Below are 15,505 nucleotides of genomic sequence, written 5' to 3' on the forward strand. Positions count from 1 at the left end.
GTATAAAATAAAGAACTTGAATAAATGTAATATTCTAAAAACGAACATATTTGAAAATCAATGGAATGAATGTCGAAAACATCAATGTGTTAAGTGTCTAAGCTCCATGTTTGGTGTGGTATTGTCCAAACTGGTGTCATGGACACCAAAGGTTGGGGTCCATGTCCATTTAATAGGTCCATGGTCCATGCACGCTGAAGAGTTTGACGAGAGAATCCACAGGGTGGCGTCACGGCAGAATGTTTGCCCTCGTTCCTTTGCTGGAGGCTACTCCTGGCTCATCAGCGACGCCGACCTCGAGTATGGTTCATCTGGAGATAGGACGAAGCGGGAGATTAAATCACATGGGCTTCTTGAGCAGAACATCCCCAATCGAAACGAAGCACCAGCAGTGAAAGGGCCCTCATTTAAAAAATTGACATTCCCGAAACATTGTTATTTTGTTGGTGGCGGCAAGTGACACCCTGGTTCTGCGCGCCGACAGCGTGACATCAGATTCAGCGTGGAGGTCGGACAGATCCGATGTCTTTGGACGTTGCCCTTTTCTTGATTCCACACCCACCTTCCCTTCACCAGCCGGCGACATGTCCCAAAAAACAGAGCTGCTTTGCACCTGTCAGGCCGAATCGCCAGTCACCATGGACTGAATATGGCACTGTGGGATGCAGAGAGACAGCAAGGAAAAACCGCACACAACACACGCAATCTGGTATAAAGGGCATCAGTGACATTTGGGCCAACGTTGAGGATGCACAGGCTGGAGTCCAGTTATCCCCATCCGTGGACATAAGGGTAACCTAGGGGTAGGCCTACGTGTGCAGGTAACTGGAAGAATGGTTATATCTATAGAACAAAAATTACGACATAAAATATATATATTTGTTGAATTTCTCAAATAATAGGTTGATTATTGCTGATCGTTAGTTAACACCAGAAAAAGAGGAAGGTTTCAGCTTCTTCCTACAACTATAATATAAATCATTGCTAATTAATAGATCATATTAGTTAAAAGAAAAACATTTAGCGTAAATAGTAGTATTAGTAGAGTTTGACATCTAAATAGTTACCACAGTTACAAAATAAAATACATTTAAAATATGAAGTTCATAAATAAGATGTTTTATTTTATTGTATTCATGTGATGTGACACACAGCAACTGTTTTACAGTTACATTGAATTTAAAAATCCAAAACAAAATTTGCGCATGAACGGGTACAAACCCTTCACGAGTCTGCCACCACACACTATGTCGGTATAGATCACATTTCCTTTTTAAGATCATGGTCTTCCTTGTACCATGCATGTTTATTTAACCTGAAGCATAGGCACTGAGTTGTGGGCCATTGGGAAATAAAAGTCGACTTTGTTTTCTATGTATGTATTGAAGAGGTATATCACCAAAAAAATCGAAATGTTTGTCTATTTTAGTTTAAGCAATATACATTCAATATACAATGAGCCTATGCACACAACTTTCTTTTGGTAAGGCTTAAGCTAAAATACTAATTTTTTTTACAATACTTTTTTTTTTTACTCTGTAACCATAGTTGTGCCTGAGCTTTGAACTGACATTGAGAGGAACGGCAGGCTTGCTACTTGGGATTACTGATACGATCAGAGTTAAAACCTAGTGCAGACAGAAGTGCTTTGTTAGCCTGGTAGAAAGGAAAATCCTTTCTTTAGTGTGCACCATCATGCATCAGATGGATGCCCTTGATGGAACAACTATTAAACATGTATACCAAAAGCAATGGTTGTCTGACAGATGTTCTTATGATACAAAATCCCTTTTGGGCAAGCTAAGTGATAGTCATACAATCATACATTCCAATGTACAAAAATCTGCAATACATTCTACCATAGCTTGCAAATAACCATTTCCTTTTGCTGTACTTGTACTTCTTTAAGTCAATACTCTTTTCTTTCTCAATATACACACAATTCTTTAAATAAATGTCAGGTACCTTTTGAAAACAGCTGTTATTTTGCAAACCCATGCATGCACATTGTCTATGCAGGCCTGGGGAGCCACCTAAAGGTGTTGCACTCTTTGCACTCCAGTTCAACACCACTTTCTGTCCTGTCAGATAGAAGCATTTACAGTTCTTCAGCCGGCCAGTCCTCACTTGCAGTGCAGATGAAGCGATAGTTCAATGCATTATATAGTATTTTGTAAAAAATAAAAATAATCTTTAAGTTACTCCACTTCACATTTAAAACATTGCATCACTGTTGCATCACGAAGGGACAGGTATCCACCCCTTGTTTGTAAAACTGCTGCAGGAAAAGAAGAAGCCCAAAGAGCTGATTTGTAAAAAAACAAAACAAGTCCCTCCTCCTTCAGTAGTCTGCCGATTAAGTACAGTAGAAGGAGCGAGTACAGGCTCTATGCTGACAACAGGTAAAAAAAGAAAGAAAAAAAGACAGACATGCAAGGAAAAAGACGAAATGGACTGGAAACGTTGCGGGTTCGTTACAGCATTTCCTCGTAGAACAGCAGGTAGGCCTGAGAGTTGAGGACCCTGGATTCTGGGACCGTCTGCACTGTGGTGTCGCTGACGTACACCCACTGGCTCTGAGAAGGGCCGGAGGCTTCTCTTGCACCTGGCAACCCACACAAACACACTTTATTATCAGGGTATGGTCAGCTAAAATATATTGTAGGATATGACATCGACAAGGTTTGAATCTAAATGCAGGGACAGCGAAGAATCAATGCAGGGAGCTGCAGCGGACTGAGACATGCCTTGTTTCCTAGATATGGACATCTTACCAAAGAAAGGCGGTTGCGTGAGTGGATGAGGCTTTAAAAAAGAAATTTTAAAGCAAGTTCTTCTATAATGGCAAGGCTACACAGTTTTGATTAGAAACCTTTACAGACACTTTTTTGAAGTTTACTACTAGTGCTGGCCAAGATTGTGCTTCGTTATTAGCCATTGAGGTGCTTACAGATCCCTGCCTCCTGCATCATATTGGTCCAAACAAATAAGGAAGCGTAAAAAAGTCAAACATCCAGATCCGCTAGATTGAAGATAGTCTAAAAATTGATAATCTAAAATGACCAATTGAAAGCCCTGATTTGTGAGACTAGTGTGACCCTTACCTGACGCATTCCTGCGCTGGTGTTCAGCCCTCCTCTGGGGAGGTCGGACCCTGACGTAGGCCGTGTAGTGGCCCCCGCGCATTGACCCACTGTGCTCCACGATGCCATACAGGCTGTAGGGAACACGCTCCCCAGAACCCAGGTTCTGCCACGACACAGACCCCCACAACCACAGGAACAAAGGAAAAGATACGGAACAACAACACGATCAACAACTGTGGCTTTAATCATCAATGCTCAAATCAGTCAATCATTTCAAGGGATTTCGTAGTGGGTTTATCCTCCATTTAAATCGTGTCAAATAATGTTTCTCATGTGGTGTTGTATATTGTGTTTTATTGTATTTGATTGTATGCTGCTGACACCTTGGCAAGGTCTCTCTCATATAAGAGATCTCATTGAGACCAACCTGGTATATGGGTGAAATAAAATAAATGAATACAAATAAATGAACAATAATTAATGCACTGTAATTCTCACAGTTGTGCCAACCATGTCGTATTCCTCCGATCGACTTCTTCATGCTGCAGGAGCATTTCTAATTCAAAAAGTTTTATTGTTGTAGGTTGGAGTGTGTGGTGCACATTGCATTGGCGAACCTTGCAGGTAGCAGAGCAGAACGGCGCCAGGTCCAGCAGCAGGGGGAAGTCCACGTGGCGGTTCACCTTTCGCAAGTTCATTCCGGCCTTGGGAGGAGAAACACACATTACACTAAATGTCAAGCCTACTTTTAAATTGGGGATGAATAGATTTAATGTTAGTATCAGGATTTTTTGTTTCTGCTACACTCGTCACTGTCAGGTTGACTCAATTTTATTTTTTTAAAACAAATCTAAACCAGCATTGTCAACATTTCCTGCAAATGAATGTCATAGTCCTGCAGATGGCGCTATAGTATATGGAGTTAGTATGTATTCATGCACACCACATGACAAAAATAAGCGTATTTAGTTTGAACATCATTAATGCAGTGCGTCCTAATGCCATCTACCTGGTGGAAGCGTTTCAGGTGTAGGGTGACCACCGGAGGCAGCGAGGAGATCAGGATGTGCTTCCTAGCGCTGGTGTAGACCTTCTCAGACCTTTTATCTGTGCAAGAACATCATTTTTACAAAAGGCAAGTCTAGTAAGTAAACGCACAACTTGGCACATTTATATGAAAAATCACATTAATAACCTCTTCCCAAAGATCTTAAAAGCTCTTGTGACTTTAAGAGGAGGACCAAAACCCCTGTAAACGGAGCAACGGTGTGTCGCATCCATGCTTAATCAGCAGATAACCCTATCGGCCAATCCCAGGTTATGCATGTAGTAGCATCCTTTTAGCCTATAGAGGGAGTCCTCTACACAGCAAACTAGGGCTGCTCGATTATGGGAAAAATTATAATCACGATTATTTTGGTCAATATTGAAATCACGATTATTCAAATGATTATTTTTGAGTTTCAAAACATGTTGTATTTATTCACCATGTCCCTCCCCAAAAAAACGTAGTAACTGAGAAGTTTGAAATTCCGCCTTAAAAAAATACACAAAATGGTCAAAAAGAAAATGCTCCAATCTAAAATGATATACAGATATGTGTCCAGCTGTTCTGCCCTTTCTATAAATCATTAAAAAAAAAAAAAAAGTTAAATCGAAAAACCCGATTATGTTCATTTTCGGATCGGCTGACACTTAAATAGAAATCGCGATCAAAACTCGATTAATCGCCCAGCCCTACAGCAAACCAATCTAAAAGGTAGCGCCTGGGGTTTGGTTCTCCTTCAAAGCTCTGTGACCTAACCCGTAGCCAAATATCGCTCAACGCTCTTACCGGCCGAGCCGCTCTTGCGCAGCGTCTTCTGCCTGCGCTCGGTGCAACTCTCACACAGCAGCTTGTTGTTGCCCATCAGCAGCTCCACGGAGGTGAACTGGTGCAGGCAGGACTGCACCGAGCACTCCTTGGAGCTGGGTGTGTAGCTGTGGGAGAGGGCCTGGAAAGCCCCATGGGGGAGCGGGTGCTGCTGCTGCTGCTGATGGTGGTGAAGGTTGTCTCGGGCCTGGGGCGGCGCTTTCTCCGCGTTGTCCTCCGCGGGAAAGCGGGCCGCCGGGGAGCCCTCCCCGGGGAAAGAGGGGCCCAGGTTCATCTTCGAGACTGCGCTGACCAGCTGCTCCACCGCCCCGCCTGGCCGGGGCAGCGGGATGGAGCCGGTGGGGGAGGGCCTCAGCGGGGGGCTCGGCGACGAGGGAGAGGTCGGCGCCGGGCCCGCGCGGCCGTACCTGGAGGAGGGCCGCGGGGTCCACTCGCTCTCAGAGGCCTCGCTGTCGGCGTCGTTGCTGCTGTCCTGAGCGCACGGGTCTTTGTCGCTGGAGTCCGAGTGGCTGCCGACCGACGCCACGCGGCTCAGGAGACAACCGGCCCCGACCAATGGCCGAGCCGCCGCCGCCGCCGCCAGGGGAGCCTCCTCCTCGTCTTCGTCGTGGGGCCGGTCGGCTCCTTCCTCCTCCACCGATCCTGAAGACCTCATCAGCGGATGCTTCTGTTGCAGAATGATTGAGTCAAGCCAATTGTATTTGAAGAGCCCTTCAACACCGTTACGCCTGATTTCCACCGGGGACGTTCGGCCGCGGAACGGCTGCGAACTCTGCCCTGCGTCCATTTCCACCGGGCGCGTAACGGCAGCGTAGCGCTGCCTTGCGAGCCAGCTGTATTCTCGCGAGATCACGCGATAATCCTAAACCTAATGTACTCACCTTCCACTCCCAAAACTACTGCAATTAAATGCCAGGCTTTGTCCTTTCTGACATTGTCCTTATAAAAAGGATGATTTATTTCATAAATTATTTTATGTTGCTCCACTTCGATAATCAGTCTCTCGTCGTCCATGATGCCGACCCTCTGAGACCCTTTGATTGATTGACTGCTGACCTGGTGCCACCGGTCATGACGTAATGTTGATGTGAAGTTGTGATAGGCTACATGAGCTGAGTATTGTGTTTTATTTTGAAAATTGACCGGATGCTCTATGGCTTTTACTTTTTCACTTCCTGCCCGACTCGATCTGCTCTGTTGAAATTGACGCGGTTCAGCAATGGCTTGCGTCAAAAATAGAAGTGCTGCGGAATGATAGCGCTGCGGCGCGTCGTGCCGCTCCTGGGACGCTGCTGAGACGTTCCGCTGCGCGCCCGGTGGAAATGGTTTAATTGATTAGAGTGGCAGCGATCAGCAGCGGTGACCGCGGCGCAGCTGTTCCGCGGCGCTTACGTCCCCGGTGGAAATCAGGCTTGACATTCTCCAAGGGCTTCACAGGTCAAAAGGCAAGGAAGAACTCCTTGCACAAAGCTGAGCTAGCACCACAGTTGCACTCATATATACGCAGCCGGGCCACCATGAAATCCAAGTGGCAGAGGTACCTGGCTGCTGGGCTTCCTAGTGTTCCTGCTCAGGGCGGGGGCAACAGCGTGGACTGCGTCGGACTGGAGGAAGTGGACATCCTGGTCCCGGGGGCTTTTGCTCAGCCTGCCAGGGTTGGACGGTTTGGAAATCTGACCAGCAAAAAGAGGCAGATTCAGGTTAATGGAAAGGCAGACATGGCCTATCAGACAAGTTGCTCTGTTGTATATCAATACCAAAAACAATAATCCTTTAATAAACTAAAAACTAAGCAATGCACAATAGAAGCATATCTGTGTTTGTTAATGAATGTATATATCGATATGTATTCATTTGGTTTAATAGTTTATTCATTATATTTATTGATGTGTATCGTAAGGCTCACCCGTTCTTCAATGATGGGAAGAGAGATGTCGATGAAGGCCTCTTTCACTGTAGAGATCTATAAAGGAACCAATCACAAAACCAGTCGAGATAAGGGAATGTCTGCTTCTTATTATACTTGGGACAGGAGACATTATAAAAAACACAGGATTGTACTTGCCTTGTCTTTCTACAGCGCTGACCCGTCTAGTTTTCTATTTATCTATCTATCTTGTTTGAGCTCAGTTGGGCAAGTTTTTTTTATGGGCAATACCATGAACACAATGACAAGTATCGGTAATTCATTACAATTTGATGATTCTTCATTTGAACCCATTGAAGAGTTAGAAAAATTGAAATTTTCATGTGCACAATGGACAAATGTATTGCACCAAGACGGCTTGGATAACCAAGCAGTCTGCAAAAAACAGAATAGTTCTTATAGTTAATATGGTGGACAAATAAAGACGATACAAGCCTAACAATATGCATATTTAAGGTCACAATGTGTTTGATTGAGCGCCTTCCAGTCAGTAGGCAACAGACTTTCAGAATCCTGGGTGCTCTCTTCACCCATGGAGACATTGTTATCAGGTTGAAATATTGACCTAATCTCCACACTGGACTTACATGCCCGCATTCCTCACACATGATGGTGTTAGTTAACTCCCCAACGAAGATCCGGTCCACAAAATTCAGCTTCACACCCTCCTTTCCATACGCTGTATTGAAAAAAACTTTTAGTTAGCCATCAGGCTAATTACCCCCAAGTGATTCTATTTTCTTGAAGCAACTAATAAAAACGAAAAGCACTTTCCATTTCACTAAATGTTTTCTGTTTTGTTTAAAATAGTCTTTTACTAACTGTGGAAATATACTGTTATTTGTGTAGTACATGCACATTACTTAAATTATAAAGATTTTCCAAGAGGAGTCAATTCTGAGTTGTGTTCGCCAATACATGCCAACAGAGGGCGCTGTTGATCCAAGCTTTGGGTAGCAGAGGGGAAACACCACCTTTAACATGTCGTTTAGTCTCCTCATCTGCAGTCTTCTCTGTAGGGTTGTTAAAAGCTTTGAGGATGCTGGCCTTTACTCTCTGTGAATGCCAAACAGAAAATGTACACGTGTGTTAAAAACGCTTTATAATATACGCAACATTGATGCTGGTCAAATTTGCAGAATCATTAAAACCGCAGACTTGGGATTGGGTGAGCGATCTCCATTACACCCATGAGTGACAATATCACACTAGGATTGTGCTCAATTTGACAAGTACACCTAGTTAAAACCTCATTAAAAGTAAAATAACCAATGAGCATGTCCAGTAACATTAACATGCAGAGTTCTCATTTGAATGTGCATGTGTATGTAACCGTATAGGGTAGGATTAGCATTTTCTGTGTGTGTGTGTGTGTGTGTGTGTGTGTGTGTGTGTGTGTGTGTGTGTGTGTGTGTGTGTGTGTGTGTGTGTGTGTGTGTGTGTGTGTTTGTGTCGTTTGACTGGAATCCTCTTATTGGAGGCGACATGGTCAGTGAGTGTGTTGGCGAGGGAGCTGTGAAGAAGAACACAACCGCAGTGATGCACCAATCAATAGATAATTGGCCGTGGTCTGTGACCGTCGCCCCTAAACCAGTGCCCTCCCCCCTCTCCCCACTACCACCACCGCCGCCCTCCAAAACAACCCATTATGCAGGAAACCCACTCACTGGACTGGCTATTTAGGTCAAAAATGCCTTGTTAATCCGAGCCCAGCCTGCACCCCAGTCAGACAGAGGATCAGAGCGCACCCCCGCGCTAATTAATTACACCCCCCCCCCCCCCCCCCCCCCCCCCCCCTCCACCCGCCCTAACTAAAGCAACAGCGGTCGCTGTCCCACGCGCTTCCCAAGAGGAGGGGGCTGGGGGGGAGTGGGTTGGTGGGAGAAGGGGCAGAGGGGTGGAAACTCAAACCAAGACGGGTTAAGAAGGACCGGCCATGCCCTGAGAGAGCTAGACCCATCGTCTCAGCTAATTGGTGATAATTGACTGTGTCCAAATTAGCATATTTAGATCCTTTGATACTAATGGCCAATCAACACAAACACTTAGGGGTGCACTTGGGTCGCCGACGCCCACTGGAGATCTACCGGCCACACACACAGACACACACACACACAAAGATTGTGAAACATTGTGGCCGTATATTTTCACATGCTATCCCTTAAAATTACTTTGGTTGCCGAGGGATCAACCCAGCTAAGGCATTGCTACCTTTTAGGCTCTAAATATGTGTAAACATATGCACTTTATAAAATTTCTAGAATGTTCAGAAATGTGTTATAGCGGAAGCTTTAAAACAGGTATGGTGTACGGTAAAGACATTCAGGACTCACATAGCCATCCGTGAGTGAATGTTCTTAATTTCAGTAGAAATTAGGATGTCTCAGTGAAGGAAAAGGGGTAGACTTCACCCTCTCCCGCTATTCCTCCTTGATGGGGTCAGGAGAGTGTGTGTGTGTGTGTGTGTGTGTGTGTGACTGGGGGGAGGGGGTGAGGGCGGGCGCCTCCAGCACAATGGAAGCGGCCCTGCAGCTGTGGGTTTCCCAAGAACACACAATGGTGCCGCTTGCACCACTTGCACGTCCCCTAAGTGGCACAACTGTCAGCGTTCACCAGTTATAATTTGTCTGCGGCCGGGCACCAACCCCCTCCCCCCCCCCCCCCAAGCACCGGGCTGACCATGCACACACCCGCCGACTTCCCATCCCGGGTTCACTCAGCCACTGGTGGGGCCACAGAGGCCAGCTTTGCCCCTCAAAAGGAGCCCTCTGGGGGGTCCCTGGTCGGCTGGCTCAAGAAGGTGGTGGTGGTGGTGGTGGTGGTGGTGGTGGTGGTGGGGGGGGGGGTTTGCACACTTGCCAAAAACCCACAGAAGAAAAAAGAAAACCTGGTACCAGGAGGGGAACGCATGAAAACATGCTGGCTGAGAATGAAGGTGTCCGTTGCCCTTGTATGTACACACATGCACCCCACAGAAGACACAGATGAATGGCTCGGTAGTTGGATGGGATGGGATGTATGTGTGACTATGGGTGTGTGTGTGTGTGTGTGTGCATGTCTGTGTGTGTGAGACTGTGTGTGTCTGAGTGAGTGAGTGAGTACCTTGGTCTCCTCTACTCGTATAGAGTCCAGTAGATAGTGCAGGAGCTCCTGGCTGTCCTGCTGCTGATAGCCCTTGAAGCGTGGAGCCCTGCACAAAACAATAACACACTTAAGAGCCGGGCAAGCAGGAGGCCATGAAACTACAGGACAAAAAATAACAAAAACTGCGGAAATATAAAAAATGTTATGTTTATAACAAATGGATGATAGAAAACAAGGTTCTGACAGAGACAAATCGCCAGACTAATGTGTAAGTGCGGAGCCTTCCACCTACGACCTCCACTTAATGAACAGAGAGAAAACACACACACACACACACACACACACACACACACACAAGGAAATCAAGCTGCATGCACACAATTGTACAACAGGGTTAGAAAAGGCTATCATGCCACCCGCCAGGGGTGGACTGCCCGTCTTGTCAGCCTTGCGGTGCACACACATCACACGCTCTGCAGCCCTGAGCTTCCAGTCAGGTCCTGAATGTCTCGCACACAGACATCAACAGTAGTGTAGGAAAACAGCGATTGAATAAAAATATATTAATATTAACGTCCAAAAGGTCACTTGGGACATGATTTCCTATAGGATCACATTCTATTCAGAATGTTCCTGTTCTGTTGGTTATCCAAGGTCTGACCTCCATGTTACCTACTCTTGATGCTAGTTAATCCCCAAGTAAAATGACTCAACGGATAATTGCGGCCATGTCAAAATGACACCTGATCAACCACTATCCTTGACATGAACCCCCAGCCTAATGAAGCGGACTGCAGTCTCCTTGGCTGTCCATGGTGGACAGATGTGGGGGGCAGATGTTGGGGGCAGATGGGGCCATTACGGCTGTAGCCACGGCAACCTGTTGGCCAGTGCCATCCACATAACCAGAGAACCGGTTGGGCTGGCAGGCCCGCCCCTTACAGAGGAGGCATGCCACTGGTTGGTGATGCCTTCAGTTAACACAGAGATCGCGCTGGAAGATTCATAGATGTTAAAAAATCCAACCATCTTCAGCCCAGCCTCACCCAACAACCAACAATGTGATTGATCTACTCATTTCATACCAAATACATGTTATGAGGTGGTTGTACGTGTACTAATTTACAAATGTTTTTATTTCTTAGTGACACTTACATTCTTTGAATGCATTTGCACTCACTAGATTTATCGTGTACATTTTGTGGGCGCATATATTTAGCGCCTTTCACAACACCCAAGGCACTTTACATACCATGGGTGTGAGTGCCTGTCAATCCACCTCATCCACCACCATTTAAAGAGCTGACACAAAACTGAGTATCCATTATAATCCAAGCCTTGTAAAAAGCCTGGCGATGCTAAACCTGCGTTCATAAGCACAGACTGGTGCATTCTCAAAAGGCTGTTTACAAGGTCACTGGTAGAATTTTACGATTGCAGAAAATATTTAATTGTATCCATGTTGACAGGCTGAAGGTCAGGAGTTCATCAAGTCATTAAGCGAGCAAACGTCTCCTCCCTCTCACTCAACTCATTCCATTTCAAATGAGAGCATGCAGAGGAATGTCTCCTTAGACTAAGTTATGGATTCTTTTTCAATGCGTTGGGAGATGCATATTCGGTTTATTTCCCTTGTGTTGCTTTCTTGTTATATCATTATGAATTCATAAGCACAAAAAGAAACACAAAATGTTCTTTGAGTCTAGAGAACCGCTATGGTCTGCACGTGATCTGTACACACCATTGCATGGCTCATGTCTGAGGCTGGTACAACATTTGACACAGCCTCTGCATAGGCCAGTGGCAAGCGAAGTGCAGAGAGAACCAAATCCCGGACAAAGAGACAAAGAGAAGGAGCGAGAGGAGAGAGAGAAGCTGAAGTGGGGCTGCTGGGAACGGAGCAGTCTGTAAGCTCATCCCAGTGGAAGAGCAGAGGCAGAAGGGCCCTGTAGCACTGTTCCCAATCTGGCCCCGGCCAACACAAACAGCTGCGCTGCTAACACAATTAATAGCCGGATGAGTTAGTACCAGACACAAGGTAACAACCCCCCCGTCCCCCCGCCAAACTCCAGCTCCCCAAACACACACACACACACACACACACACACACACACACACACACACACACACACACACACACACAAATACGCACACTTTCAGCCCATGCAAAGATCACAATAATTAGTGTGACAATCACTACCGATGTGATGGATACTGGCAAACATTGACAGACAAACTACTGGTTTACCGATCGGTCCTTTTATAGATTCAATGAATGCAATTCATCCAAAGTTTTCAAGATCATGGGTAAGGATTGGAAAACTTGTCTAAAAAGGTAACATTTTCTCTCTGCCAAACTGTTTCACACGAAAACAAAGAGCCACCAAGCGATCCTCCAAATGTCACATCTCGCATGGCAAAGAGCCATTAACGAAGACACTGGGCAATTTCATCACTGAAGGTCTTCAATGGAAGCTCTGACAGTTTATTGTTAGCAATAACATCATAATTTGTTTCTCTGTGAAGCACAAAACTAAACGGAATGGCCAACAAGACCAATGGCATCGGCTTGTTGACATAAAAGAAACACCAACACACAAACAGATGTATTAATTGGAAATATTATTGAATGATTAAATTATATGGAAGCCATTGACCACAGCACAGGCAGCGTTTGTTATCGAGTGTGTGCTACAGGAAATGTGCAGGCTTTAGCGCTCAACCTGAAGTAGGAGAAGCCCTTCAAACTGTGGGCGGTATGTAAGCCTTTTTTTCCTATATTTTTGTAGATGTATGCTCTCTTGGTCTATATAGTGTGAATACGAATAATTAATTCATCCATTGTGCTAATTTATTTGCAAAGGTTTCCTGGTGCTTGGCGAGAGGGAAGGTTTCTCATGAAAGATGTGGATATATTAGGCCTCTAAAAAAACACACTGCAATGAATGAAAGAGAATGGACGTCCTTCTCTGTAGCTTAAGTAATAAAAGGAAAGCATAGACGAAAGTGGGGGTAGAGAAAAATGTGTCGACCCCTTTATGCATGTAATGGAGCATCGAAGAGATGCATGCGAGAAGGACAAGTTGTTTTCACTATTCAACAGACCATCATTTCGCCAGACCCTTTCTCCCTTACGCCACAACTTAATAGACTTCAGTCTCCTCATTGAGGTCTGGGTACAAGCTGGGACCCTCTCTGGCACCAGAGATTGTGTTGGTGCTGACCATACCAACCACTGGGCTTGGCATGGGTCCGAGTCCAGACCAGTCCAGCTGGCATGGAGCGAGAGGGAGAGAGAGAGAGGCCTGGCATGACCCATGGCAGCATGCAGTACCCAGCTGGTCGTGGGGGAATACATGATGTGCGTTTACTCTACATGTGAGTGCAAATGCACTAAAACATGTTCACATGCTGTCACACACACACACCCCCACCCATTCAGACCCGCACACGCACACACATGCCCTCACACACACACACACACACACACACACACACACACACATTCGTGGACAAACAGCTCAAACGAATGCATTCCAGCACAAACAAATGTGCGCACAAGCACACACACACACACACACACACAAACACGAAAAAGGAAAACCATCCAAGAAGGTCAGCGTGTGGGAGAGAATAGGTCCCGCTCGACAACAGTAACTCTTGACCCGTCTCAGGAAGTGGGCATTGCAGGTCAGGGCTGGACTGTGTGTGCCATGGATGCACATCGCTGGTCGGAGTTGGAGACCGTCTTTAAGCAAACCGTGAATGAATCGAACGCTAAATGTGTTTTTTACATTATTGTTACTGCAAACATGATGAGGCAGCCCTGACTCAACGATCATGATCATACTGTACATTTATTAATGATAACCGGGTTTTTTTTAAGATTTTGTGGGTTTACAATTTTTCATGGCAGGCTTGATTACTTTTGAGGCACTTTTGAGATATGTGTATTTGCCAAGTATTCCCGTGTTTCGAAGTGGTTGCCTATTTACTGAACATCAAGCAATTACATTCATCGCTCTCCTTGAAGAATTGTGCTTGCCTAAGAATTACTGGTAATAAGTACTCAAGACTTGTATGCATTCAAATGCATGCAAGCGGAAAGGAAGAAAATAAAGCATGTGTGTACGTGAGTGAACCACGCCTTTCCATCTTCATGCATGACTGAGTGCAGTGTGCGCCGCAGGCTGTGGTGGTAGCAGGTGAGGTGGTAGCTGTGGAACACACGCGCACACACACACACACACACACACACACACACACACACACACACACACACACACACACACACACAGACACAGACACACACACACACACACACACGAGTTGCAGCCGATGACTCAAATCAAAGCCGCGTTAAGAGATGAAGCCAGTCGTCCCAACAGCCAAGGGTGGGATCCAGCGACCTGCACTACTGCACAGTACAGGTTCCATGCTCAGATAAACACATGCGAACCAAACCAGCAGTGCACCACGTTCAGACAGGAAGCCAACCAGCCAAGCAACGCAATGCGCTTTGTTCATGAAAGGGAGCCAGCCGGGTTGTCAGCCTGTAGCGGGGCGGTTAGCACGCCGATGCGGGCCGGCGTTTCTGCCTGTCACTGCGCCGCACAAAGCCTGCCGGAGATCAATCATGACACAGGTGGTGCAGCGGGGAGGTGGAGGTGGACCAAACGGTGGAAGAAAACAAATGACTAGCTGCATCCATTTGTGTGGCGCGTTAACGTTGTGGTGCGCTAACGTTGCGTGTTAGCTAGTGGTGCGTTAACGTTGCGGTGTGTTTACGTGTGTGTTGGTCCACGGCTTTGTGTCGCGAGAGGAGGACCAAGAGGGGGGCTGGCCCAGGTGCTAGGTGGGCTGCCTTGCTGCTGGTTAGAGTGGACACCAAACAGGCATGTAAGCTGCTGCCGCATGGATGCAGGCCTGCCGGATCATCCATTTGTGGCGACCCCACCATTACCCCTTGTATACAGAGCAGCTTGTGTCTCGCTTCATAACGGGTTATTTACTGTCCAGGGAAAACCACAAAAAAGTACAATTATGCCCGTTAGGGAATTTGTTATTTCATGATTGTTTTTTCCTTTTACAGGCTAGCTTCTTCCATTATTTGGGATCTTAAAATAGTCTTCCCTCCAGTGATGAAATCATGATACGTGTCATTTGATATGAGACAGCCTGTCCCATTATAAAAAATGAATGCACACGCTTGGGACATTATTGACCAATCAGAATCAAGCATTCAACAATGCTGCGTAAAACTAATATGAAAAGGCAGGCCTTTTCTGACAGGATGAAGGTCGCACATGGCACCATGGGACTTACTTCTGGCACAGCTGGTTGAAGAGGATCTTGGGGCTGATCGGTCCTTTCCCGGGCTCCTTCATGGTGTGAAGGAAGAGGAACATGGCCGACGTCAAGGGCTCTGGGCTGGGCAGCGTCACCGTCAGCAGACTCTGGAAACGATTGAAATACAAAAACTGAAAAATTACGATTTACTTTATTTTTCAAGGAAGTTACATTGAGATACAACAT

At 46.0% G+C, this 15,505-nt stretch overlaps 1 protein-coding gene across 2 annotated transcripts in view; it reads right to left on the reverse strand.

Annotated features, from left to right (window-relative positions):
• Positions 1-1,149: 1,149 nt before the first annotated feature.
• usp45 (ubiquitin specific peptidase 45) overlaps positions 1,150-15,505 on the reverse strand; it is a 28,725-nt gene continuing 14,369 nt past the window's right edge. Inside the window, exons 8-18 of one of the 2 annotated variants that reach the window (XM_079745721.1) lie at positions 15,296-15,426; positions 9,989-10,076; positions 7,861-7,942; positions 7,474-7,565; positions 6,866-6,922; positions 6,501-6,632; positions 4,921-5,623; positions 4,096-4,193; positions 3,704-3,790; positions 3,105-3,249; positions 1,150-2,605 (exon numbers count right to left, since the gene is read on the reverse strand). In XM_079745721.1, coding sequence (XP_079601847.1) covers positions 2,475-2,605; positions 3,105-3,249; positions 3,704-3,790; positions 4,096-4,193; positions 4,921-5,623; positions 6,501-6,632; positions 6,866-6,922; positions 7,474-7,565; positions 7,861-7,942; positions 9,989-10,076; positions 15,296-15,426 — 1,746 coding nt within the window. In that variant the 3' untranslated portion in view covers positions 1,150-2,474. Of the gene's footprint in view, positions 2,606-3,104; positions 3,250-3,703; positions 3,791-4,095; positions 4,194-4,920; positions 5,627-6,500; positions 6,633-6,865; positions 6,923-7,473; positions 7,566-7,860; positions 7,943-9,988; positions 10,077-15,295; positions 15,427-15,505 lie in introns of both variants that reach the window. The other variant, XM_079745720.1, reaches the window with a different exon arrangement.

The sequence above is a fragment of the Pollachius pollachius genome (genome assembly GCF_949987615.1).
Source record: "Pollachius pollachius genome assembly, chromosome: 1".
NCBI lineage: Eukaryota > Metazoa > Chordata > Actinopteri > Gadiformes > Gadidae > Pollachius > Pollachius pollachius.